General features: G+C 43.3%; 2 protein-coding genes across 3 annotated transcripts in view; one reads left to right on the top strand and one right to left on the bottom strand.

Annotated features, from left to right (window-relative positions):
* Nucleotides 1-3,256: 3,256 nt before the first annotated feature.
* slc37a1 (solute carrier family 37 member 1) overlaps nucleotides 3,257-27,966 on the top strand; it is a 35,665-nt gene continuing 10,955 nt past the window's right edge. For both annotated transcript variants that reach the window (XR_007039014.1, XM_047370695.1), the window contains exons 1-17: nucleotides 3,257-3,384; nucleotides 7,148-7,360; nucleotides 7,907-7,988; nucleotides 9,423-9,543; nucleotides 12,754-12,832; nucleotides 14,126-14,261; nucleotides 14,483-14,559; nucleotides 14,662-14,828; nucleotides 20,098-20,150; nucleotides 20,234-20,308; nucleotides 23,668-23,790; nucleotides 23,899-23,989; nucleotides 24,323-24,385; nucleotides 24,902-24,987; nucleotides 25,232-25,280; nucleotides 26,567-26,640; nucleotides 26,740-26,818. Coding sequence is in view for 1 of the 2 variants with exons in the window: in XM_047370695.1 (XP_047226651.1) it covers nucleotides 7,305-7,360; nucleotides 7,907-7,988; nucleotides 9,423-9,543; nucleotides 12,754-12,832; nucleotides 14,126-14,261; nucleotides 14,483-14,559; nucleotides 14,662-14,828; nucleotides 20,098-20,150; nucleotides 20,234-20,308; nucleotides 23,668-23,790; nucleotides 23,899-23,989; nucleotides 24,323-24,385; nucleotides 24,902-24,987; nucleotides 25,232-25,280; nucleotides 26,567-26,640; nucleotides 26,740-26,818 (1,411 nt within the window). In the remaining variant the exon portion in view is untranslated. The remainder of the gene's footprint in view (nucleotides 3,385-7,147; nucleotides 7,361-7,906; nucleotides 7,989-9,422; nucleotides 9,544-12,753; nucleotides 12,833-14,125; nucleotides 14,262-14,482; nucleotides 14,560-14,661; nucleotides 14,829-20,097; nucleotides 20,151-20,233; nucleotides 20,309-23,667; nucleotides 23,791-23,898; nucleotides 23,990-24,322; nucleotides 24,386-24,901; nucleotides 24,988-25,231; nucleotides 25,281-26,566; nucleotides 26,641-26,739; nucleotides 26,819-27,966) is intronic.
* Nucleotides 15,765-20,089, bottom strand: LOC124871426. The gene is made up of 2 exons (XM_047370696.1): nucleotides 17,205-20,089; nucleotides 15,765-16,346 (listed from the first exon to the last, which is right to left on the bottom strand). Exon 1 carries the CDS (start codon nucleotides 19,179-19,181, stop codon nucleotides 17,811-17,813), a length of 1,371 nt encoding a protein of 456 aa, XP_047226652.1. The 5' UTR covers nucleotides 19,182-20,089; the 3' UTR covers nucleotides 15,765-16,346; nucleotides 17,205-17,810.

Raw genomic sequence — 27,966 nt, forward strand, 5'->3', positions numbered from 1 at the left:
GGACGCCAAGGAGTACCAAGAGGAGGAGGAGGAGACCGAGACTTGTTCACCACGTAAGACTAGAGTGCTAGAGTGCTCCTTGGTTCTCTTTTGTTCCTTAGTTCTCCTTTGCCCCCTTAGTTGTCTTTAACCCCTTAGATCTCTTGTCCTCCTCCTGTTTAACAAGAGGAGGACAAGGTCCGTCTGTCCACTATCTCGCCTAACCCCAACAAATGATCCCTTCCTCCAATCCCAGCGAGGTCCAAGTGTCCCACACAACACGCCCACGGATGGCGGCGGGTGTGACAAGAACACACAAGGGGTCCTTGTGACCCCATTTGGGGAAGACACGGGCACGTGAGACCGATGCACGTGGGGTCCTTGCGACCCCACCCTCCCCTGTTCAGTGTGAGATGGGGGTGCCAGGGGTCCCTGTCACCCCCCTCCACTCTCCCATTTGGGGAAAGCGGTGAGACAACGCCCACTATTTCCGCCCCCCCCGGCGGAAATAGTGGGGTGTGAGAAGAGCTTGCCAGGGGTCCCTATGACCCCTACTATAATTTAGGGTAATGTCGCTACAGCTTGGCTTGTGGGAAGACCATGAAGGAGACAGGGGAAAACTCAAGCGTGTGCACCCGAGGTCCGTGTAACTGCAGGAGGTTTAAATTATTCCCTCTTGTTCAGGTGTTGAAACACCAGTAGAATCTGTTTACGCATCAACTGGCCGCTGTTTTGTTACTCCCCTAAGACCTATGGAGATGGTCTTAACGAGTCAAAGAGTAATGCTTTCTTTCTGTTCTGATGAAGATTTGTTCCTGGATCTGATGGAAGTCTGTACCTGGTTCTGGTGGAGTTTTCTTCCTGGTTCTGATGGATATTTGTAAATCATTCTGATGAAGCTTTGTACCAGGTTCTGGTGGAGATTTGTACCAGGTTCTAATAGAGGTTTCTTCTTGCTTCTGATGGAGTTTGGACCTGGTTCTGATGGATGTTGGACCTAGCACTGATAGAGTTTGGACCTGGTTCTGATGGGAGGTTCCTTCTGGTTCAGAAGATGATTTAGCTTTGTTTCTGGTGGAGTTTTCTTCCTGGTTGTGAAAGTGTTTCGACCTGGTTCTGATGGATATTTGTACATGGTTCTGATGAAGATTTGTACCTGGTTCTGATAGAGGCTTCTTGCTTATTCTGATGGAGTTTGGACCTGGTTCTGAAGGAGATTTGTACCTGGTTCTGATGGACATTTTATTCCTGGTTCTGATAGAGTTTGGATCTGTTTCTAATGGATATTTGTACATGGGTCTGATGAAGATTTGTACCAGGTACTGGTGGAGATTTGTACCATGTTCTGATGAGGTTTCTTCATGGTTTGGATGGAGTTTTGATCTGGTTCTGACGGGAGGTTCTCCTGGTTCAGAAGAAGATTTAGCCTTGTGTTGGAAGATTTGTACATAAATTATCATTGCTTAGTTTAAAATGCTTATTTATCCTAAATGATTTATCATTAAAAGACATTTTCATTTATTTAGTTTGGTGAACTTTGATAGTATTGGTTTGAATACTTTTCACATTTATCTTGAGTGTTTTATGAACTATTAACAGAATTGTCATCTTGTCTTAGAGTTGCATTTGGATGGTTGCTTTGCAGACCGAGCAGGAACTTGTGTGCGTGTTTTGGGAAGAGGGCTGTTCGCACCACAGCGAATCTTTGAGTCCTTGAGCACCAGTTGTGGAGGTGTGTGCTGTATCAGTATCTGGATAGAACCAGTTTTAATCAGTAGAACTTGTATTTGTGAAACTGTGCGTGCTCACACCCACTACGCTGTATCATTTCCTTTCTTCAATAAAAGGCTGTGTTCAGGCCGCAGCCCCTCTGAGAGAAGAAAATATCACTGATTAGTGGCGGACTGTCTCTCCCTGGCCAGCCAAAGATAACTTTGACTCGCTTGTGTCTTCATTGCATACCTTCTCTGAGTTCATCAGTGTGTCTAACTCTGACACCTTGGTTCTGGTGGAGTTTTCTTCCTGGTTGTGAAAATGTTTCAACCAGGTTGTGATAGACTTTGGACCTGGTTCTGATGGAGGTTTTTACATGGTACTGATGAAGCTTTGTTCCAGGTTCTGGTGGATGTTGGACCTGTTTCTGATAGAGGTTTCTTCCTGTTTCTGAGTGAGTTTGGACCTGGTTCTGAAGGAGTGTTCGTCAAGGCACTGGGGATCAAAAGTTATCAAAAGCTTTTTGCTGCATGAAACACAACAGTTTTGTGTTGCTCACAGTGCCGCAAATTGCGCCATACGTGACTGAGCAGGGGGCTTGTCTGTGGCATGGAGGCAGCGGTGCATAAGCCGAGCGGCGCTGAGCTGCGAGGGCCGCCCAATGCTGCTTGCAGCTATAATTGGAACTTGAAATCTGTATGATTCAATTTAATTGACTTTGTAAAGTGCTTTGAGACAACATGTGTTGTGAATTGGTGCTATATAAATAAAACTAAATTGAATTGAATTGATGGACTGCGATGGACTGGCGACTTGTCCAGGGTGAACCCCGCCTCTCCCCCATAGACTGCTGGAGATAGGCACCAGCTCCCCCGCGACCCACTATGGAATAAGCGGTAGAAAATGATTGACTGACTGACTGATGAATTGAATTGAATTGAATATAGTTTGGAGATTAAGTTTAGTAGCATGTCAGTGGCGCTGTTCTCTGGTCAGGACCTGTAGTTTGTGGTTTTTAACATGTTCCACGAAGATACTTTAGGTGCTCCTGAGGGCTTACAACTAAATCATGTAAGTTGGTAGAAATTGGCATTCAGGATTTTCTTGCAAGGCTGTTCAGACACACAATAAATTTAGGGTTCAGTTGTTGTTATAAGTTCTAGGTCTTTTTTTAAATCATCAAACAATGTGTCAAGAACTCAGATAAATGTTTTAGTACAATGCTCTATATGTTTTAATACTAAGAACAACGTTTACAGGTGCTTTCCAGAGTGTTAAGGGGCCAGCTAGCCTCTTATCATTCTGGAAATATCTGCTTCATGCATAGAGTCTCACCAATTGAACTCAAACAAGAGAAGCTCCTAGGCCCTCTTGCAACTTGTAGCCTCTTCCCATAAATTGCAATTGTTGCATCTGTTAAGTTAGAAAAAAAAAAAAAAACCTTTAATAAGATTTTTTTTTATTTAAGGTAAGAATAACATTTTATGTATTCACAAAAAATCCACTTCTGAATTTCTGGAGTGGTAGGTATTGCATGCTAAATTGTCTTGCCATACCGTGTGTCGCTGAATGCGTATCTCCTGGTGTAAGAGTGTGGTTGGATGGTGACAGTTACTAGCTTTCATTTAATGAGGAAGTGCAGGCTCTTGTGTTCCGCAGAGAGAACAAAGCTCCGTGGTTCAGGTGTTTACGGTAAGTTGGTCAGAATAAATATGGTGTTGTGATGAAAATAGCTTTGGAAAGAATAGCGTTGATCCTTCCAGCCCTGCTTTGACTTGGTGAAGCTAGCTGCTGTTTAAATCTTGAAGTTGATTGTTGCCGACATAGCTCTGAGTATCGATCAAAACACAACGCAGAGATGTTCTACCTGCACTGATGTTACTTTATTTTGTCTCTATATAAAGACAGTTGGGGTCATTTTTGAAGATGGATTATAGAGCTCCAAACAGAGAACGTTTCGCTTTCTGCTCCGCTACAGCAGTTACGTCTGAACAGCTGAGATAACCTTCCCTCTGTAAACACAGCGAACGTAAAAGTTAAATATAGAGAGCGAGAAGCCGGATTCATTTCAACTGAATCTCGCTGAAGGGTTCCGGCTTTGCCTCGAACATCACGCAGCACGTCTGTCACCACGGAGCTTCAAGAGTTAAATCATGACTCATTTCCTTTAAGTAACGACTTTAGATTTCAGATCCACCTTCATAACCAGTAGCGTTTTTGATATGGGTAACATGGGCAGTTGCCCAGGGCATAAATAGAAAAGGTGAGGCTCTTGAAGACAAGATTAAAAATCTCGTTTATTTATCTGTGAGTAGATCTCTGAATGAGTTTATAAAAAAAAGAGGGGCTTTATTTAGCATCGTAGCTGCTTGTTCTAAACACTTTGGTCACATTCATTGCTGAAATATGCTGAATTATTCCGTAGTTTTTTTCCTAGTATTAGAATTATGTAATGTAAAACAGAAATGTTACGGAGAATTAAAAACATTGTTATTGAAACAAACATATTTTAGAGCTGGTTGTATTGAAGGTTTTGTTAATAACATGTTTATTGAGTGTCTTTTGAAAAAAAAAAGATTTTTAAGCATATCTATATTTTAGTATTTTGTTTTTTGCAATACAACACTAAACCCAAAATATTGATTTTAATATTAAAGTAAGTTATATAATATCCAAATAATAAAAGATGATAAATAGTGCTTTAAAGGTAAGTAAATGTTTCTTTCTTTGGACATAGAGGTAGGAGGAACAACAAACTGATTTGAGGCTGAACATCCTACTGATGCAGGGCTTACATTTGCTGACAGGTCTAACGAGAAAAGGTGCAATAATTTATGGTCTGATGAAGCAAGATTGTTCTTTTTGGTTCTCGGGGCCACAGAAAGTTACTCAGACGACCCCCAAACACTGGATGTAAGCTACAGTGAAGCATGGTGACTCAGACATCACGCTGTGGGGATGTTTCTCAAACTATGGTGTCAGGTCTAGCTATCACATATACCTCTTTTCCATTCACACTTCCATCACCACACAGCTCCACTCTGCTTGATCTCGCTATACTCCCCATGAAAACTGTTGTGTTTCCATTAACTCGCTGATGGCTGGAGTGATGACTTGAAGCCCCACCTCCAGCTGTCGGCTTTGCGCTGTACCGCTATTGACCCTTATTGTCTTATGGCTTACCAAACATGAGATAAGTTTCAAGTACAAACATGCAAGGTAAAATAAACACTCACCATCATACACCATGTCCTCCAGCAGGGATTTTGAACCACCGCCATGGCTTTTGGTTTTGTGGTTCATAATATTTTTGCTGTGGCTTTTCCCACCGCTACGGTGGTTCTATCTCCGCCACCTTGGCGAGTGCTTTCTCATGCTGCTGACCACGACCATGGCCAATCAGTGAACAGCAGTCTGTTCACGTTACGTTTCAGCCCAGCTCAGCCCTGATGGAACCTGCCGATGAGCAGGTACCAAGAAAGCCAGTACTGGGCCAGAAAAGCCAATAATGGGAAAACGTCCCAAAGTGAGCTGAGTGGAGTGGAGCCAGTCAAAGTAGAGCCCATGGCGAAGAGGCAATACAATGTTTCATGGATCTGTTTTTAATACATCAAAATACTTATGCCCAAGAGAAAATCTCCATGAAATAGTTGTCTCAACAAGACAAGGATCTGAAACACACCAGGCAGGAGTAGTGTTTTGGTTCAAGTCCAACATGATTAATGTCATGGAGGTGCCAGTCCAATCCCTGGAGCCAATCAAAGTACAACACTTGTGCAATGACATCAAACATGCTGGTTCTGACGCAAACCAAGAAATGCAGAGGATCAGGGAAATGTAGTCTGATTGTCATGGAATACCTGCTGACAGGGGACAGAAGATGTTGGACTCCAAGCAATGCAGATATAAAGAAACAAGGCTTATATAGCCAACTATTAGCTGAGTTATTCACAGGAAAGCTAAACCTTCAAGCCGTTTCAGTTGTTACTGTAAATGTTGGAGTTTATAAAGAAAAATGCTGAGTATTTTTTATTGTTTGACTGAGAACACACTGACAAATGGTTCTCTGGTTTGATTTGGAGTAAAATGTACCCACTGTGTTGGAAAGCAAAACCTGAGCTAAAACATCCATAGAATGTATTTCTGACTGGATATTGTTGAGAATTAAAATCATGTACTTTCATGATATTAGTTTAGTTTGCATGTGGGAACATTAAACTGAGATTTAACATGAGTGAGCCTTGAGGAGAGATCACAGATCACAGCAGGAGTCAGGATGGAGCAGGGGTTCTCGGCAGCTGTAAGCAGTAAAAGCTGGCTGTAGGGACAATAAAGCAATAAATGTCAACTTTTGGGCATGGTATAGATACCACAAGGGAGCTTGACTGATTTACAACACCAGACTGCAAAAGGGGAAGGCACAGTCAGTAAGCTTTGAAGTCAACTGTATAAAGATGTTCTGGAACTTGTAATGACAGAGACATCTGGGTAAAGACAGCCATGCTTTGCTGAAAACCTGCGATCTCTCTCCATAAGGCCTCATATAAATTTTCTTTCTTGTGTTGTTTTGTATATTCATTTTGCATTAGAAATCATTGGACTTATTATCTTCCAAATTAAACTTGTGTTAATCTTAATTTCCTGCTCTTCATCTGTTCTTTCTCACGACATCCGGACTGGGAGAGGTTGAGGCCGCAAGGATATCAGGGATAGCATTATTTTACCTCAACAATATCTGAGTTTTCTTTCCAGAACTGGTGAATTCCAATTAAATTGGATGCATTTGTTTTGGAGTTGGTCATTATTCCAGTCTTTCACTAATGCACCAGAAACTAAGATGCTATGATAGCTGATAAACAGCTGATGTGTTCTTATGTTTGTACATCTTATTTTGACTTCACTTCTAAAACCTCCTTGTTGATTAATTCATGTGGAATAGAGGTTGGGAAAAGGAGGACGCACAAGATTAATACCACAAAATGAGAATTTAGAATGCAATATTTGATGGCTGTCATGAATGCATGTTTGAGTGATAATATATTCAGCTTATCACATGACGTTTTACTGCAGTAGATCCAACACCTGATGGGATGTGTTAGCAGATGGAAAAGAGACCACTGAGGAAATAGAAAATGACAGCTGCCATCATTTCAAAATACACCAACAATAAATGCCATTAAACGTTGCTCATGTTTTGAAAAGGTTGATTCTAGTTAGATTTTAGGTAAATCACTACCTACCTACCTACCTACAGAGTGTGGTTTGATATACGATAATTATTATTATTAATAATTATTATTATTGCTGCTGGATAGCACAACATGGATAGTTAAGTATTTCTTGATAAAGATTAAGATCCTTGCTATCTTCATTTTATTTCTTTGATTCTGTAATTTGTCTCACATTAACTGTTTTGTTGGATTCTCTTATCTGCTTCTTCCACCTCCACTTTCAGGTATCAGCCATGTGTCCACTATGCTTCCATATCCCTGCTGGGCTCTGAGGAGATGAAGATGACTTCCACTAGCAGCCTTATGTCTGTGTGAAAACTCTCAGCCTGATTAGTTTGATGCGATTTGGAATGCTGAGGTCATTTACCCTGATCGTCAGTGATGGCTCCTGTTCCTCCAGGAATCCGCCTGCTGATGGCCTTCAACAAGGACCAATGGTAGGACGCATCAAGGACTCAATGACAGCCAAGGAGGCAGCAGTTTCCTCTACTGACTTATGGCTTTAACAGAATGACAAAAGGTCAAAACAAATCTATGACAAAAATTGATTCCGAACACAAGTTTTGTTGTTTTTAATTTTTTGATGTTTGAATGAAAAGTTTGGGTTAAACACTTTGTACACCAAATAATAACAAGGTATACTGATATATACAAGTATGCTACTGACAGGTATTATGATTATGTTTAAGAGATTGTTGCTCCATTAATTGCTGCCCAAACATCCTCTAACTCTTTGGTTTCATACATTTTGTCAGCTGGTTGTAGAGCTTGAAACAGTCGCATCATTTCCCCACAATCGGGGAAAAACAAGCACTATTTTTCACTGAGTTTTCTGGGTTTGGTTCTCGGTCTACTTTCTAAGCAACCCTGGCTGTTATTGCTAGCTTTTGTCTTTTTTTATTGTAATTTTTGTTTCAGTATGAGAGGAAGTGTTGTGGATTTGTTATCAGCATCTATTTGCTTATGTTGTGTTTTTCCTGCAGGTACAGAGCTCTTACCTTCATTGTCACCTTCCTGCTCTACACTAGCTTCCACCTGTCCAGGAAACCCATCAGCATAGTAAAGGTAACACCTGTGAACTTACAGTTACTCTAGTTGTCATTGGTAACATCACCTTCCTGAATGTAAATGACCACATCTCACTACACCCGGGCTGCTGTCATTAGACATGCACTCCTGATCAAAATCTCAAGGTCAGGAAAAAAGTAAACTTTCACATTTCCCACTGCTGGGTTTTAAACAGGTTTTAACAAAACAAATAGCGAGGGCAAACTAATGAAAAATTTAATTTAAACTCGAACAGGCAGCTCATTGTGAAAAGTTCAACACCATAACCCAAACAAAATCCAAAACGGAACCAAATCTGTCAAAAATGGCACTGAGTAGTGATTAGGCCCACCAGTCTGGTGATTACCTCAGGATTCTGTTTAGACATGCTTAATGTGAGTGTTTCCAGTAGGCTGATCAGAACTTTGCTGCACATGGTAAGGACATTCATGGTTGGAAACTGATCTGTTTTTGTAAACTTCCCTTGCCATCCATCCGTAGTCCTTTTCAGTGGGATTTAGAGCAGGATCGTCCAAAAGATGGACACTATCCCCTAGGAGTCCTTTTTCAGATGGTTGTTGAGAACTAACTTCAGTGCTGTCCAGCTGAAAGATTCCAGTTATCAGCGCTGTCCTCTTGCACTGTGTTGCACAGAAAACCTTGCCAGTGGGATCTCCTTGTCAGACAACAGTTTTTTTCTGGTAAGTGAATAAAACGTTTCATTGTCCCACACTTGCAAAGTTCAAACTGGCAAGTCTTTGGTATTATGCAAAATGTGGCCTCTGTAAATATTAGTTTTTATTATTTATTGCTTCACTCACTGATGCCCTCAACGATCTGCCGTTGCCTTCAGACAGTCCACTGGATCCTCCGGGTCAGTGCAGGTCAAACATTTTAGGGTCTACCATTTGATTTATTTATTTTTTTCCCAACCCGCTCAGTATGTTTTAAGAAATTGAAAAGCTCATTCAGCTCATCATTCCTGCCACAATAAAAGCTTGTTTGCCTTTGGCATCAGGTAGTCATGTCTGTGTTAATGCCTGACTGAAAACTGCACATAAGCCAGATTTATGCACAGATTTAGACTTTTTAATGTTAATAGTCTTAAACTTTTGATCATCTGGTGATCAGCCTGTTTCAGCCTAAATGCAGTTTTCTACTAACCGCCTGATTTTGACCCAGCAGTTATTTCTGACCTGGACCTAAGGTTATGATCAGGAGTGTAGAGGGTAAAGCTAGATGGTAAATGTTATAATCTCTGAACAATATTAAACAAACCAAATCCGTTTCCTCATTACACCTAGCATCCTCAACTGCTTTTTATGTCATGGAAAACATATCCATATAACAATAAATGCCATGTTTAGATAGATCGATATCTTTATTATCCAAGAGTTTGGTTGGAGAAGCTGGTCATGGTATTTTCTGTTTGACTGCTTTTTGTCCTTACAGAGTGAGCTTCATAAGAACTGCTCATCCATCGGTGAACTGGCCACGGTTGCTCTGGGCAGTGGTGGTGGTCAAGAGCCCCCTTCACTCCACACAGATGTTGAGTGCAGCTGGAAACCTTTTGGTATTTATCTGCTCAACTTTTGATATGAAAATACTTTATTTGGGGATTTATAGTGACAAATGCATGAATCTGGTGAAGGCAGAAGGGGGTGGTTAATATGTTTTATTGGCCAAAAATGTCTCAAACCCTTGATGTCCCTGCATGGCTTTTCAACATTACATATGGTAATATACAGCATCAGGGTTTGACTTACAAAAGATAAAACAGCAGCATCTGTTGAGGCTTGTTTTATACATAAAGATTTTTAACAAGTGATTTACAGATGTGTTCTCCTGATAAGACATTATTGAACATAATATCTAATATAATGTCAGACATGTTGTATGATTAGTTGTTGACCACATGATGTGTTACTAACACTGATGTTACTCTTGTTTGGATTATGATTATTGATTAATTAATATTTATCAAGAATTATAATTAAAATCATAATTTGAGAAAATTAATTTCTTAACCAAAAATCCTCATTTATTAATTGAAACCAGAGACTAAACAAAACAAAACAAACAGCAGTGGGTGTATATGGAATCAACCAGCAGTTATGGCATACCAGTGATAATGTGACGCTAAGCAAAGTTCGGGGAGGCCACTCCCCAAAGTGTAGCTCAGCAGGACACAGGCAGTCATAAACTTCCTCCGAGCAAAGTTGTAAACCCAGAGGACAAAGGATCATAAACCTTTGGCGGCAAGCTAGTATGGCACGAAGTTGAAGACAAAGAAAATGGTTGATTTTCACCATAAGGTTATTATAGCTGTTCAGTTCCGCAGCGCACCTGCGCTCAGGTGTTCGCACAGTAAAAACACAACTTGCGAGATTCGGCGGCCTCCGAAATTCAACAGCAGTCAAGTTTCAAAAAAGAGTTGCATGCACATACAATTCAGAACACATTAGACTATAAGTGGCGAATCTAATTGCGCTAAAATCCTATTTCTACCCTGCCCAGACTACTTTACTAGAAATAAAATAATAAAACAGAACGGAGTTACTTGGTGGAGTCTTCCTTCTGGGGCGAGAGTGAGAAAGGGAGGGGGGAGTTTCTGCGCGTCCGCAGTTAAACTCCAAGAAGAGCGGTCAATCTTCGTCCTCTGGCCTCCTTGGCGAAAGGGGAAAATATGATCTGACCCTCAGCAGTTGACTGGAACAAAAACAAGGGTGGCAATCTCCTTGAAACCTCTGTGAGGGTTTTTTCTTCTGTTACGTGTTAAACTCACGTCTTCGATCGGTAAAGTGAAATTTCTGGCCTTCTTATTCCAGAAACTTCTTTCATGAATTTTTCTTTTTCGTTGGCCAACGGGGAGAATGAATGAAAATCCACATGGGACTTCTTCTCCAGAATGCTGCTTCAGTTGCGTGATAACCGCATCTCGGTCCCAAGCTGAAAGCAATGGTGGGCCGTCACATACTCTGTTATATAGTTGACTGTGGCATCAGAGCTGTGACGCCCTGTCCTATCAGCCGCAGTACCCGCTGGGATTTGTAGTAGCGGACTATACTGGGATACAAAAGATGACACAACAGTTTTGGATGGTGCTGACGTTCAGTGGCAGCGGGAGTGGGGTGCATTGTGGGTCTTAGACCCCTCTGAAAAAGGCTCTGCCCCCCTCCCCAGCCCAGCATTATTGATGATCCCTGATTCATATTTTGTGGCTCGTTGTTTATCTGATCCAAAGTTAGATCAAATTGCAGCCCTCATGCCTGCTCTGCGTGCTCTCATGTCAATCAAACTGACACTAGATCTGCACTACACATTTTGTACAAAAATGCATACCCATGAATCTGCCGCTCCTTTATTGTGCATTGAAGGCAAACGACATGTTACTCGGGGCGCTGACCAAGCGCTAGGTACAAGCGACTGGTAGTTTGAGATGAAATGGACCACTTTATTGTTCCTTAAAAAAGAGTAAAAGTAGAAGATAGCGGTGATATTGGTAGTGGTATAACAGGGACTTCAAACGTTAGCGTGACGGAGGACAACAGGTTGTCTAACGTTGAGGATGAAGGTGAGGATGAGGACGGGGCGATACACACTGAGGATTGTGCCGGAGTGATAGAGGGGACATGAACATTCAATCAGCAGAGGTAATGTCCTTGAACTGGTAAATCTGCTAGGAAAGTTTAAGAGTACTGTATCCTAAAAACTATCTGGTGGACCTGGTAATGCTAAATATGTGCACCATGGCATTCAAAATGAGTTGATTAATATTATGGCTGGCATTGTGAGGGAGCAAGTAAGCTTTGAGGTGAAGCAGGGAGACCAGTTTTCTTTAATGTTTGATGAAACCGAGGATGTGAGCAAAAAATAGCAGATATCTATTGTTCTCTGTTACCTAAACAAGGACAAAATTCATGAGGAGTTTCTGGACTGTGTTCCTGCTGATGGTTTAGATGCCCAGTCCTTACTCATGTCAGTTAAACAGACATTGGCTAAGTGTAACATAGACAAAAATGCATGTATTGCACTGTTTTATGATGGGGCATTCGTGATGTCTGGCTGCAACAATGGTGTCCAGGAAACATTTCGCCAAGAAGTCCCACAAGGTCTTTACATCCATTGCTATGCTCACAAACTCAGCTTGGTTTTAGTTGACTGTGTTCATAATGTAAAACCAGTTGGAGAATGTTTTCCAACAGTTCAGATGCTGTACAACTTTTTTTCTGGTTCAGTGATTCACAAGGTGTTTATGGAGAAGCAGCAAGAACTTGAGCCCACTAAGCAAGCATTAGAACTGAAAAGAGATGCACAGACCATCGACCTGGGTCTACTGGCAATCAGAGATGAGAATTTGACCTACCTGTATGTGCAGTCTGATTCTTTAGCTGTCCTATAAACCCATCTATGCAGCCATTAAACTGGAAGAAATCCAGCTTTTCTGCTGTTATGCTTTTAGATATATGACACTACTAGACTTGGACACGCACATTTTCTTACTGAAGCACACTATGAGCAAAGTGGGTGACTGCATACTTGAATTCAAAGAATCCATAAAACATGTTGCCAAACCTGTTGCTAGAAACAATGAGCCAACAGAATTTGAAAGCTGTCCTGCATTAATGTAGAACATTTTTGTTTTTGTTCCAAAGGTCATTGCCTCCAACTAAACTGTAAAGTGTCAGCAGGGTTGTCAAACTGGAAAGAGCATTTCACAATGAAACATTAACTAACATCTTGCTTCATAATCTTTGTTTAACAATTATTATTTGAATTTTAGATAAAAGCAACTACAAACAGCTGTTGGGAGCCATGGACTACTCCTTTCTGTGTGCTTATGCGATTGGGATGTACCTCAGGTGAGACCACAACATGAGCAAGCTACTTTTATTATCATAAAGGGTATATTGATTTAGTAGATTTTGAAAGGTGAAAAGCATGTTTTAATGTTAAACACTTAAATATTAATAATAGTGGTTAAGTTAGCTCATTTAGTACTAGAGTTCTACAAAAGTAAATGCCAGAAGTACCTTTCTCCCAAGCATTCCCATGTTCCCTAAAAAACCTAAGATGTGCCTGTACATGTGTCTTCTACATCGGGGGAAGCAAGATTTCAGTCTATCACAGTGTAGCGTGTTATCAAAGGTGTTCTTGGTGATTGTGATCCCAGCTGCCTTCAGATCATTAACGAGCTTCTCCTGCGGAGCTGTGGGCTAAATCCTTCCCCTTTCTCATGATCAACCTCTCCTCATAGACCAAGGCCTTGAATGGAGCCCTAGACTGAAGGTGACTGATGGTCATTTGACACAGCATTTGTTTCATTGCCCAATATTCCCTCCAACAGCTTTCACATTCCCACCAAGCTTCTAGCTAAAGATCTTGAAACCCATTCCAACCTCATACAGATCAACTTGTCTTTGGTCTGATCATCATGGTGGATAGGTTGGAATAAAACAAATGGATTCTGTGGACTTGTGTGGTTTATACAACAGGTTAAAGACAGGAGTAGCTGTTAATGATTTGTGTGCTTTGCTGGATCAGTCAGTAACTAACCAGAACTAGAAGCCAGGACTTGTACTGTTTGGTATCAAATACTTCTTTCATTCAGTGACATGTAAACACTTTTTTTAACTATTATGTTTCCGATATTCTGTCTCCACACATAGGGTTAAAAGAAAACTAGCATTAACTAGACTCTGCTTTTGTTTGTGAGCCAACATAGTAAATCAGCAGGGATCAAATCCTCCTTCGTCCCACAGATTTTCATTTGCTTTAATATGGAAACAACAGAAGAATATCTGATTCACATCATCATCATGGAGAGTACTGGCAGCATAAAACTGGAACTCAAGCGGAATTAACATTAGTATGGTGTTAATCTAATTATTGGTTGTTGAACCCCAGCCCGTCACTGACTGATTCATGTAGTCATACTCTCCAATGCATGCTGTTTTATTGCCACTTAAAAATGAATAATATAATAGGATCATCATCAACCTTTTCAAACTTAACCATTGTTCTGTTTTACCCCTTCAACACATTGTATTTAACATCAGCTGCAGAAACAGGATCCTCTTGATGAAGGTTATGAATCAAACTTTCACCATCATACATGAATGTGACCCTAACATGTTGTTGTACCTCCTATCCAGCGGCATCATTGGGGAGCGCCTACCTATTCGGCTGTATCTGACAGTGGGAATGCTGACCAGTGGGCTTTTCACCTGCCTTTTTGGGCTTGGTTACATTTACAACATTCACAGCCTCGGCTTCTATATTTTCGTTCAGGTGAGATGAACATTAATCTTTTGAATCTGTGATTTTTATTTTTATTTTTCCACCAGTGTCGGTGCGTAGACTGTTACTGTTATGCTGTCATGCACGAAGCAAAAAACACACACCACCCATTTAGCCAGCTTAGTTCTGAGTCAGGACAGGAAACTACTGAGTATGACCAAACTACTGTTTGGTAAAACACTGTATAATGTTTGCTTTGTGTTTTGTTCCAGGTTGCCAACGGTTTGGTTCAAACTACTGGCTGGCCCAGTGTTGTGACCTGTATTGGCAACTGGTTTGGGAAAGGAAGGTACGGTAGAATAATTACCTCTTACACTGAAGATGAATGGAGCTTATATGGGCTGAGGCACCTTAAACGCTTAGTGTTGAAACCTTGTGGTCTCTTTGGCAGGCGTGGGCTCATCATGGGACTTTGGAACTCACACACCTCAGTGGGGAACATCCTGGGTTCTTTAATTGCTGGTTACTGGGTCTCCTCTAACTGGGGCCTCTCCTTCATTGTACCAGGACTTATCATTGGAGCCATGGGAGTCGTTTGCTTCCTCTTCCTTATTGAACGTAACTCCCTGTTTTTATAAAAATAATTGCAATCATGATAATCAGAATTATGTAAAATATGGAACATTGATCTTTAAAAACATATAGTCAGATAGTCTGAAGATTCAGAATTGTATTTTCTTTTGTGCAAAGGGAACATATTTCTGCCAGGAACCACTGATTCAGTGTGGTATTTAGGGTGGAGTCAGGTGTGGGCATGGTCAACACTGCTGGCAGAACTTGTGTATTGTATCCATGCATCTTTCGCTCGCAAATTAGGTTATTAAATATTAAAAGTCATAAAATAAACATTTCTGAAATTACATATGTAAGAAAAAAACTAAAAATAATATTTTTTAATCGTGTCCTGTCCAGCAGAGTAGCGGAATTGTTATCTTAGTGCCAAGAAAAAGCCCAACATCAGATTTACTTTCACAAGTGGAGCATTACAGCTAATGCCCTGCTTGATATTTATAAAAGGAAATTTTATTAGAAACTGCTCTCAATTGTTATGGACATGGAGACAGAAATGGAAAAGGAAAAAAATAAGAAGCACGAAAGAGAGAAAGGTGGGGCAAAAAGGAAAAGGGGAAAGAAGAAGAACATAATGGAGGAAAGAAAGAAGGATGAAGAGAATACAAGATAACACCCTGCTTGCTTCTACACCTGCAGAAACATTCATATTACCAGTGTTTTTACCAAAATGTGCACAGTACTTATCAATGCAAGATGTATTTATTGGTAAATGCAGCTCGATATAGAACATTTGTGTATCTGTTAACACCTGAATCTAAACACCTGTGGGTCTGAGTGTGAGCGCGCTTGTATATACAAGGTTTCTCCTTAAAAATATACAATAATGAGTGTGAGGAGCCACAGACCTGCCCCCCTGGACCCGGGACGGATATGGAGGAGATCTGAGCCACAGACATCCACAGGCCCCCCAGAGCACAGGAACCCAAGGAGAACGACAACCACAACCCCCCCAGAGAAGAGCAGGGGAGAGTCCCAGGGGAGCCACCCAGCAGCCACAGTGCAGATGCCCCAGGAGGCTGCAGCGACGAGCCCACAGGCCCCGCCAGCAGCCGTCTGCACCAGAGCAAATCCAGCCATGGACCCAGAGACCCGAGACCCTGGACATATCACTCCCCAAGCAGAGGCCCGACAGAGTCCAGGGGTCCAGGGCCCGGCAAGCAGCCACCGGGAGTGAACCAGCACACACCAAAGCACCCAGCCCCGGATACCAAGAACTACAAGTACACCGGAGGGCAGAGACACCAACCACCGGCAAGTAGTGTGGCTGGGAGGAAATAGGCCCCACATTTGACGGGGGGCCTAAACTCATCCAGGAGAGGGAGTAGCCCAAGACCCAACCTGATACAAAAAACAGGCACGCACAGTCACAATCACACATTCCCACCCTCATGCAAACACATAAAAACACTCACACCCACGCACCCAATGTAAAGACAAGCAACAATGGACGTTGTACACTCACTTACACAACCCAAACATACTCTATACTCCCAGCACCTGAACCTGGTCCGGGCTAGCCTGGGCTCGTGCCTGAACCTGAGCAACCGTGGCCCGAACCCCGACGCCCCAACCCCAGTCCCCAACGACCCCCATCCTCATCCGGAGAGGGGGCCATGTACAAAAGATGGGTCTACATGGTCCAAACTAGCCCGCCAACCAGAGCCACTACAGAATAAAATAGTCCCAACCCCCCAAGGAATTCCAATCCCAAGCCCATGAGCCCCCACCCCCAATGAACTCCAAAATAAATTTCCCCACAGGCCCCCCAGAGCACAGGAACCCAAGGAGAACGACAACCACAACCCCCCCAGAGAAGAGCAGGGGAGAGTCCCAGGGGAGCCACCCAGCAGCCACAGTGCAGATGCCCCAGGAGGCTGCAGCGACGAGCCCACAGGCCCCGCCAGCAGCCGTCTGCGCCAGAGCAAATCCAGCCATGGACCCAGAGACCCGAGACCCTGGACATATCACTCCCCAAGCAGAGGCCCGACAGAGTCCAGGGGTCCAGGGCCCGGCAAGCAGCCACCGGGAGTGAACCAGCACACACCAAAGCACCCAGCCCCGGATACCAAGAACTACAAGTACACCGGAGGGCAGAGACACCAACCACCGGCAAGTAGTGTGGCTGGGAGGAAATAGGCCCCACATTTGACGGGGGGCCTAAACTCATCCAGGAGAGGGAGCAGCCCAAGACCCAACCTGATACAAAAAACAGGCACGCACAGTCACAATCACACATTCCCACCCTCATGCAAACACATAAAAACACTCACACCCACGCACCCAATGTAAAGACAAGCAACAATGGACGTTGTACACTCACTTACACAACCCAAACATACTCTATACTCCCAGCACCTGAACACAGATATAGAACACGTGCCACTGAACCCAAACCAATGAATCCCCTCCCCAGAGCACATGGGCACACCACCACAGTAGAGCGTCATCCCCGAAAAGCCGACAAAGCGACACCAACACAGCGCAAGCGTCACACCCAGCCCCACTACAAGCAACCCCGCCACGTCCCGCTCCCACCACACAGCATGCCGTGTCGGCAAGGCAAGGGCCCCGTGCAACTCTATCCCAGACCCGCCCACAGGGCTGACACCATCAAGCACCGAGCACACAACGGAACCCCCAACCCCACACCAAGATGGAACAAACTCACACTGCAAACTCACCCAACGGCAAGCACCCGGGGCCAGCGTCCCCCACCACGCCCCAGCAACCACACAGATACATCAAATCACTGCCACTGCAAAGATAGCCCAGGTAGAAACATTATCCAGCTCAGCCGATCCAAATGCTGGTGACCCCACATCCAAGAAGAGGATATATGCAACCTAACCCTTAGAGCTGAGCGCAGGCACCAGAGGTTAGGGTGATAAAATACCCTCCCTCTTGATTAAGCACGTCCACACCAAAGGCCCTACGTGTGAATGCCATGAAAATATTATAAATGACTGTCTAAGTTGTACAATAAAATTGGGGCACAGGCTGCCATGGGGCCGCAGAGATAAAAAACCCTTGCGGCACTCTAATGACGCACCTGCACCCCAAGGCACTACATAAGAGGTAGTGTGATGGAGGGAGGTGTCCGGGGAAGGGGAGGGAAGGACTTGGGGGTAAAATGGTCTCCCAGGGAGCCAGCTCCCCGGCTGATCCCAAAAGGGCACCCCCGTTCGCCGAGTACTCCACACATCCCCGAGGAACCACCCAAACCCTCAAAACCCGATCCCCAACCCCAACACCCAGTTCCCAGCCTGAAGAAGCCACCAACCCCCAACAAAAGCCAGCCGGAAGCAGGTGCAGCAACGACCCAGAGTGCGGCCCCACCACAGAAAAAAGAGCAGACCGGCCGGCCCAGTGCAACCAGAATACGCCACACAAAGGAGGGCACATGACCAACGTGCCCAACCATCCCCGAACCCACGGGGCCAAGCCAACAGAGCATCCAGCACATGCAGTCCCCTTTAGACAAACAAATCGAAACCCCCAGGGCCAGCTAGGCAGTGAAGCAGACCCCGCGATGCACCACCGCCCACCACTGTGCCCAAATGAAAGACACCAGCCCAGCAAGCCGAAGAACGGCACATAAAAGGCCACAGTACGCACAGCAAAGAGGCCGTATTCACCCCGAGACGCAGAACCACCAACATCAATGCCAGCCAAGCAAAAATGACACAGCCAAGCTAAGCTGCTGCTCCCCCGAGCCAATGCCATAGCAACACCACACTTCCTTCCATACATCAGTAGGTGTACGGTGAAAACCACCAACGCCAAGCACACACCACCCACCAGGAACCACCCAGCAAACAAGAAACTCCACCTCAGTATAAGGGCAAGAAGCCCAGTGCAACCTCTGAGTCCAGCAACGCCCGCCCTGCGACACCCACACTCAGAGGCCAGAGCTGCCGCACACAGGACCATTGCCCCAACACCATAGCACACCATACAGCGGAGGACAGAACGCAGCAAAGAGCACCCAAAGCAAAACGCCCACCAAAAACAAAGCCCCCCACGAAAGTGCACCCCTGTGAGAAGGAAGACCCACAGCATCCAGGTCCAAGAGCATGCCCGACATCCATACCCCTGCCAGAAGTAGCCCTGCGAGAAAACCCACACCAAACTCCACAAAAGGCAGAAAGCCCACAGAGCCAAAATCAAAACCAGTCCATCCCGAGATAAACCCAGACCGTCTGCCCAAACCATGCAGAGCCCTCTGACCCCTCTCCGCCAGACAGAACCGGGACCCAGACAAGGAACCAGAATCCGAACAAGAACTGCCCAGGTCCAAATGATGCCCATCCCCACCCAAGGCCAACCACCCATCACCATCCCAGAAGAAAACCTTCACCCACCCCAACATTCGAACTCCCAGAACACATAAGACATTAGACACCCAGGTTGACTCTTCCACACCCCCTCCCACAGATCCTGCGCCCTGCCAGTGCACTCCTTGAAGGACAGAGCACCTGCAATGAGATGGTACCTACCCACCAGTTTGGGAGGCCTCTACACCCACCTATGCACCAAAGGCCCTCCGGGCTGGTGCCGGGTGCCAGAGCATGTGCCGGCCCAAACCCTGCTGACATTCCTGCCTGGACCCAAGCCCCCCTGGCCCAGCCAGGACCCTAGCTTGGGGCGACATAGCCAGCAGGCCAGTAACCTATGTCCGCCAACACAAGCTCCCCAAAAGCATCGCATGCTGCCACCAGATGCCACCCCCGAGAGCCACCAAACCCCCAGCCCAGTTGGGGCCATGCCAGGGGCCACAGTCCAGGGACACCCCAAACCCAGACACCCCCCTGCATCCGCCACAACGCCCCACATGACGAAGCCAAAGGTGCCCCACCCCCACTTGGTGATGGAGCCAATTAAAGGAGCCCAGAGAGATTGATCTGAAGTGGAGGCAGAGGTTGTCTCAAAACTTACATAATCACACAGAAGGTTTCTGTACTGGTAAATATTAAACTAAAAACTTTATAGGTTATGCAACTCACCTGTTTCAAGGTTCCTAATTTTCTCTCCAGGAACGATAGGAAAAACACTGTGAATGATGACCATTTGACCCTTACCATAACAGCACATAAACTAAAAACGTTTAATCTAATTTATGCAGTAATGAAATGTTTGGTTATTGTGCATCTTCTTGTTGAAGGAGCAACCATTACAAATAAAAACTTGATTTTCTGGTTCCTGGCAGAACACAAACAGCACTACCAGATTAACCTAACCTGTTTTCCCTCTACAGATCCAAATGACTTAAAATGTATATATGCTCAGAACCTGTCTCCTGGCAACAGTGTAAGTAAAAGATGATTTTGTTTGTTTACCAACCTTCTTGTGTGTCTTTAACTGTTTGATGTAACAAACATGTCTTTATTCAGGTTTCAGCCAAAAGCTGGAATGGAGCAAATGGACATTCCAAGTTATATCTACAAAACAAGCACCACAAAAAGCAGGTGTGCATTGCTGTGCTTGTATATGTTATTACATTAGATGTTATAATACAACTTCTTTGTGAACCCTGAAATGGACACAGTCATGCTATATTTTACCTTATATTTTATTTACTACAGAAGTGAGGTCCATCTAAAACCTTATCTCACAGAGAGGATCCAATAAAACTGATAGACTGGGTCCTGAACGTGATCAGCAGCAATATCAAGTCTGGCCATTTGATCTTATTAACCCAGTTTTATTTAGTAATTTTAGTAAAGTACAAGACAGCTTTAATAAAACTTGGGTGATTTATTTTGAGCTAGTACGTCTGCTAAGGGAAAATCAAAATAATAAATAGTTGCTCTCAGACCCACAATACTTGAAGAAACAAGATGCTACGATTAAGTGACAACACACACTGCGTCCTGATTAGTTGTTAAATGATGCAACAAGTTCAATGTCTCCTTCATATTTTACTGTAGGCTGTCAGTTTGGTCAGGGATCTATAGCTGCTGTGGTAGTCATATCTGAGGCTGGATCTAAATGCGGAAGGCTCTCTGAAGAACAACATATGCAATCTTATTGTTCACTGTTGAAAATTGAGGTATTTGGCTCTGACTGACTCATCTGTACAGATGATAGGTGAGGCATTTTGTTGTGTTCTAAGGCAACAACATTTGGATTCAGCCTTGAGGTGTCTAGAAAATCCTTGGGCAATGTTAATCACTTTCAGATTTCCTGTTACTTTCTTGTTTTGTTTTCTGTTTTTATATAATTTTCTAAGCTTTGTTTTTAATTGGGAGGCCTTATAACACCCCACTGGGTAGGAAATAACTCCTGATTGAGCTGGGGCACGTTTATATTTATGTTGAGAAGTTAGTGTCTCAGATCATATTTGAGGGTGCACCAAACAGCTGTCAGCACCCTCATATTTAAGTCGCATATTTTAGTATATAAAGGAACCTTTACTAGCAGCAAGGTGTTCTAGTCCAGTCGCTGCAAAGCTCAAATGATCAGCCCACCACCACCATGCTGGACAATCAGTATGAGGTTTTTATCGGTACTGCATTATATCTTATGTTTGGTCTTTGGGTTTTCATGGCACAAGGAAATCCACAGACAGAACTTTGCAAAGCTAACCTGTGCTGCCATTTTATTTTGAGAGACCAAAGTAAATCAGTTTATTTTCCCCAAATAAGCCGTAGTTGTTCAGTCCTTTTGTAATTCCACTATTACTATAACTGTAGTATTTAACAGTTAACTATAGTTTGAGCAGTATTTCTGTTTCTCCTTGTTTAACTCTGGGCCCTGCCCTGTCTGATCTGGGGGCGCACCGAGACCATTGGTAAAGGTTTTGAATATTTTTTGCAGGTCCCTCATGTTTCTCTCTGTATAATGATGAGCAGCAAAAATGCTTTTCAAAGCTCAGAGTTCACATCTTTTCTTCTTGACATTGGGTTAAAACACCTGGATGCTCCAAAGCAGTAAACTAGTCTGTCTTTATAGCAGTGGTCACACTAATGATGATCAGTTAATCCTGGACATGGCAGCTGTCTGTGTCCTAATTCTTGTGGAGGCAGTGAAAGTGTGCATCGTGGCTCAATTCAGTTTTATTTATATAGCGCCAATTCACAACACATGTTGTCTCAAGGCACTTCACAAAAGTCAGGTTCATACATTCCAATTAATCCTGATCATTGAACAGTTCAGTCAGATTCAGTTATTTATTCAAATTGGATAAAAAGTTTTTCTATCTAAGGAAACCCAGCAGATTGCATCCAGTCAGTGACTTGCAGCATTCACTCCTCCTGGATGAGCATGTAGAGACAGTGGACAGTCACTGGCGTTGACTTTGCAGCAATCCCTCACACTGAGCATGCATGTAGCGACAGTGGAGAGGAAAAACTCCCTTTTAACAGGAAGAAACCTCCAGCAGAACCAGAACCAGTGTGAGCGGCCATCTGCCATGACCGACTGGGGGTTTGAGAGAACAGAGCAGAGACACAAAGAGAACAAAGAAGCAGTGATCCAGGAGTACTTTCTATGGGAAGGAAAAGTAAATGTTAATGGATGTAGCTCCTTTAGTCGTTTCACCAAGAAAGAAAGAACAGATAAACTCTGAGCCAGTTTTCAAGGTTACAGTCTGAAAGAGAGCACATATAATTAGTTACAGTAAAAGCTCAGTCAGTAGCCATGTCTAGGAGAGAGAAAGGGTTAAACACTGAATGATAGGGCCATGTGGATCATCTGTAGAAGGTGAGCATTAAGTTGTTGCCATCAGAAGCTCGGACGATGCCCCTCTCCAGAAAGGTGTCACAGGTAGATACAGAGTCAGGCCAGGTGTAGCTTCTAGGAAGAGAAAAGAGAGAACATAAAGTTAAAAACTGAAATAACAGCAAATAATGCAAAATTGGAGAGTAGTATGAGAATGTAGCGAAGAGGATGAAAGTGGTCATTATGTCCTCCAGCAGCCTAAGCCTATAGCAGCATAATTACAGAGATAGTTTCAGTTTATTTATTTATATAGCGCTTATTTACAACAATGTCATCTCAAGGCCCCTCACAAAGGGTCCGGAACAGCGCGAGGCCACCGGGGAGGCCAGACCAAACCACCAAGTGCCAGAGCCCGGCCACCCCAGATCGGGCCACGTGTAGGGGCACTAAGTAAAATAATAAACTGATAAAGTGGCCATTGTTATACTAAAAACCACAAAGATTGGGATACCTCTTTGTCTCAGATTGACCATAACCATTGGAAAAGAGAAGGGGTCAGTATCTGTTTAATAAAAACCCAAACACTGCCCCTAGGCTCTGCTGATTTTATTGATGTCAGTTCAAGAGCCCCAGAGGATTTACTTTACTATACTGTGGGCAAATCATTTGGAATTGAAATCTGCTGGGTAGTTCCTTGGTACTGCTACTGAACCTCAGAGGCAGTTTTCTCTGAGGACTTGTCTTACTGTCTGTTTTTCAAATTAGTATTTTCTTTCTAGATATTCGACTAAATGCAGTCCTCCAGAATGAAAAGATCAAATTTCACATGCAACTTTTGATTTCTATTCTTTACAATCTTTTTAATCATATTTTCATCACAGATCTATCTACATTAATTAGGTTACTTTAACTAATGATTAGCCTAAGCTATCCATACAATTCAAGGGAAAATATCAATTTATCACCACCTCAATTTAATTTCTTCCTTCATTTGAAAATCTTGAAATGACTCTGTGGTTAAAATATTTGGGGATGTTCCTCTGGGTTATTAGTTCTTTCCAATCTTTCCTCGTAGTTTTTCAGTAAGACGGTGGACTTTGTATTGGTAAGACCAGGTCATTTCCCCTGATGTGTGGATTTCCTGTTTCTCTTTGTCCTTCTCCAGAGCTATGACATGGAGCTGCTGCTGCCCCAGGACAGTGTTTATGTCCCAGCACAGCCTGTGGTGGTGGTGAAGAGTGAGTCGGAGCTCTCTGCCATCAGCTTCATGGGAGCACTGCGAATACCTGTCAGTTAAACAGAAACTTTTCTGCAATGGTTGCAATCACAAGAGTCAGTTCTTATTACTCAGTCTAAGGGTGAATACCTGCCATGGTATTATTGTTTGTCTTTGCAGGGAGTGGTGGAGTTTTCTCTGTGCCTGCTCTTTGCCAAACTGGTCAGTTATACCTTCCTTTTCTGGCTTCCCCTCTACATTACCAAAGCAGGTGGGCAATAAACAGAAAGGTGCACTTTGTAACAAACTGTCATTCTTGTTTGGTCATTTTCTCTGGAAATGACCAAACAAGAATGGGTTTTCAACACAGATCACCATAAAGCTGTAACAGTATCTCAGTTTAGCGCTTTATATTCTGTTGAATTTTAGTCCCAAACTGTTTATCTTTAACAGTAGTAGTAGTAGCTTTTGCAGTAACTGTTTATCTTTATAAAAACTGTATCTGTTTGCTTTATGAAGACAACATTTCTCAATAAACTGAATTGAACTGAAATCAATTTATTTACATGTCAGAGGAATTTGATAAACTGTGTTTCTTGTTCAGCTCACTTGGATGCAAAGAAAGCTGGAGATCTCTCCACCTTGTTTGATGTTGGAGGAATTGTGGGTCAGTGAATGTTTTTTCTTTTCTTTTTTTTTTCTAGAGCCATGAGAAATGTTTTAACTTCATACTTGTTGAGTAGAATTTGTTTTTTACAAATACTTATGGAGTCTGAATCTTTTTATTTGCTTTATTGCTTTTATCTCTGCTGTGTAAACATGTAAAGTTAGACTTAGTCAGTTTATTTTGCAGGAATTAGCGACATATAAATAAGTGTATTCATTCCTAATGGATAGACAGAAAATTGTGTGTGTGTGTGTGTGTACTTGTACTTGTTGCTGAATGAGAACCATTTTTCATATTTTTATCGCAAAGTGAGGACATTTTCCTGGTCCTCACTTTTTCAAATTCCGTTCTTGGGACAGGGGTTAGGTTTAGGACTAGGGTATGAATTGAGTTAGTGTTAGGGTCAGGGTTAGGCACTAAAAATCAAGGAAAATGAATGGAAGTCAATGGAAGTAACTGAAAAGTCCTCACAAAGATAGTAAAACACGGGTGTGTGTGTGTGACCCATACATACAGGAGGGATCTTGGCAGGAGTGATCTCTGATAAACTGGGGAAGAGAGCCACCACATGTGCTGTCATGTTACTACTGGCTGCTCCTACAGTAAGCTTTCATGTTTAGTGTCTAAACCGACTATGATGCATGTTTGTTATGTGAAAAATAAATAGACTGTATTTCATTGTGCAACACATGGTTTATAACAAAGCACCCCGCAATAATGTAGAAGTAATTTTTTTTATAATGCATGTTATATAAACAACCTCCTACTTTGTTTAGATCAGTCATAAATATTGATGGACTTTATCCAGGCTTCCTTCCTGATGTTGGTTTACTTTTTGCTCTGCAGCTTTATGGCTTCTCAATGATCAGCCAGTTCGGTCTGGGACCAACCGTTGGTAAGAAGCAGCTGTCCCTCCAAGGCTGTGGGACAAGAATCTCTGTCGTCTTTGCATGAGATTTTATTTTACTATCAGGGATTTTTAAAACCATTTCCCACAATACTAGATGCAATTCTTTGTGTAGAGCATTTGTTTTCTATATATGTTGAACGTGATTTAGAAAACATGTTGGAAAGCTCGGTGCTGAGTTTTAGAGCTCTGCACGTCATGAATCTTAGAAGCATCGAGCTCCGTCTGAGTTGAAGCAAACGTAGCAGTGCACAAAGTTTCCGAAAACAGGCGAAGTGGAAAGAATTGGGACGGGATCTGGTATGTTCTAATGTCCCCATAGCACTAATAATGATGCAATTGATTTAGTATGAAAACCTTTAAATGGTCTCATGTTGGAATAATTCTCATCAAGCTATGAAACAGTGGAAAATATGAACAGCAAAGAGAGAGTTCACCACCTTTCAAGTAAAAACTGAGCCCAGTCACCCTCAGCTCCCTGTTCTCCTGTTGGACAGCTGCACTGATGCAAATGCAGGAAGTTCAACATGTTAGGATGTGTCAGATTTTAAAATGAGACAAAAAGAAAATCCTGCCTTAACCTTGAATTTTACACTGACTGTGCCTTTAATGTGTCAGGTTCCAGTAGCATGATGATCATCCAGTTACAAGACAGATGAGATGTTTCAACCATTCTTTTCATTAGGACCAATTAATAAATGTATAAATAATTAATTAATAATTCTGGAGTGTTGGAGTGTTCACAAAGGTTTATGAATGAACTTCTCCATCCTTCTATTAAAATGTCATGAAGTGACAGTTAAAGGCTAAAAGGCACATTTCATGTAAAATAAATCAATATGCTTTCTTAATTTCCCAAACTAAATAATAAACCTGGTTCCTAATAAGTTGGGTTATTTGTTTTAAATGTAAATTTCACATTTTCCCTTCAGAATTAACTTTATTGACCAAGATTGTGAGTACAAACAAGAAATTAGACTTCCCCTTGGCGCTTCCTTCGTACAGACATTAAGTCCAAAAATATCAACTTTGGAGAAAAGAAAATCAAGGATAAAAGGAACATAATGTACATGTATGATTCATCGTCTGTTGCTGATTCTTCTCAGTGTGTGTGACGTTGCAGAGAAACTGAGCTCTATACATGTACACTTCTATACATATATTGTATACAGCATGTCCCTGTCAATGGTTTCATAGGAATACCCTGTGAAGCGGTCTGTAGACACAAACTTAGTCTCTAGGTCCAGACGTTTGACCGGTTTTGTGTTTCCCAGGAATGCTGTTGGTATGTGGAGGTCTGGTAAATGGACCCTATGCCCTCATAACAACTGCGGTGTCAGCAGATCTGGTAAAAATTTGAAACTAAAATCTACTTTCTGATCTAATACATTTTTTTTCACATGTACCCCACTCCTTTGTGATTCTCTCTGTTTTTCTTTGATAATAGGGAACACACAAAAGCCTGAAAGGCAACGCCAGAGCATTGTCCACAGTTACTGCCATCATTGATGGGACAGGATCTGTAGGTCAGTACCACTCACAAGGAACATGTCTCCCCCTTGGAAGCAGTTTCTTTTCCCACGTAGAGAAGCAATACGTCACTGAATCAATAGGTTGAATGGAATTTCTCTCTAACTTCAGATATTTCTAACTGAAGCTCATTAAGGTTCTATTTAAATCTAACAAATGTTTTAAACAGGGTTCAGCCACCCTGCCGTAGAAGCTTATAGCTGCAGTTTTAGCTTGAATTTTATTTGAACTGTGCTGTTGTTTCACTTACTCCTGATTTCATCCCATAGAAGAACAGTTAGTGTTCGTTCGTTCGTTCGTCGTCTTCCGCTTATCCAGGACCGGGTCGCGGGGGCAGCAGACTCAGCAGAGATGCCCAGACGTCCCTCTCTCCAGACACCTCCTCCAGCTCCTCCAGGGGGAGCCCAAGGCGTTCCCAGGCCAGCCGAGAGACATAGTCCCTCCAGCATGTCCTGGGCCGTCCCCTGGGCCTCCTCCCGGTGGGACGTGCCTGGAACACCTCCCGAGGAAGGCGTCCAGGAGGCATCCGGTATAGATGCCCGAGCCACCTCAACTGGCTCCTCTCAATGTGGAGGAGCAGCGGCTCTACTCCGAGCTCCTCCCGGATGGCCGAGCTCCTCACCCTATCTCTAAGGGAGTGCCCGGCCACCCTACGGAGGAAGCTCATTTCAGCCGCTTGTATCCGTGATCTCGTTCTTTCGGTCATGACCCAAAGTTCATGGCCATAGGTGAGGGTAGGAACGTAGACCGACCAGTAAATTGAGAGCTTTGCTTTTCGGCTCAGCTCTCTCTTCACCACAATGGACCGGCACAGCGCCCCCATTACTGTGGCAGCTGCACCGATCCGTCTGTCGATCTCCCGCTCCATTCTTCCCTCACTCGTGAACAAGACCCCGAGATACTTAAACTCCTCCACTTGAGGCAGGAACTCCCCTCCAACCTGAAGAGGACAAGCCACCATTTTCCGGTCGAGTACCATGGCCTCGGACTTGGAGGAGCTGATCCTCATCCCAGCCGCTTCACACTCGGCTGCGAACCGCCACGGCGCATGCTGTAGGTCTTGGCTAGAGGGGGCCAGCAGGACCACGTCATCCGCAAAAAGAAGAGACGAAATCCACTGGTCCCCAAACCAGACCCCCTCCGG

This window comes from Girardinichthys multiradiatus, chromosome 7 (genome assembly GCF_021462225.1).
Source record: "Girardinichthys multiradiatus isolate DD_20200921_A chromosome 7, DD_fGirMul_XY1, whole genome shotgun sequence".
Classification (NCBI taxonomy): Eukaryota; Metazoa; Chordata; class Actinopteri; order Cyprinodontiformes; family Goodeidae; genus Girardinichthys; species Girardinichthys multiradiatus.

Bases quoted from the DNA above. Each gene is read 5' to 3' on its own strand.
- LOC124871426 (XM_047370696.1), bottom strand. From the start codon at position 19,181: ATGGTGATGGGTGGTTGGCCTTGGGTGGGGATGGGCATCATTTGGACC.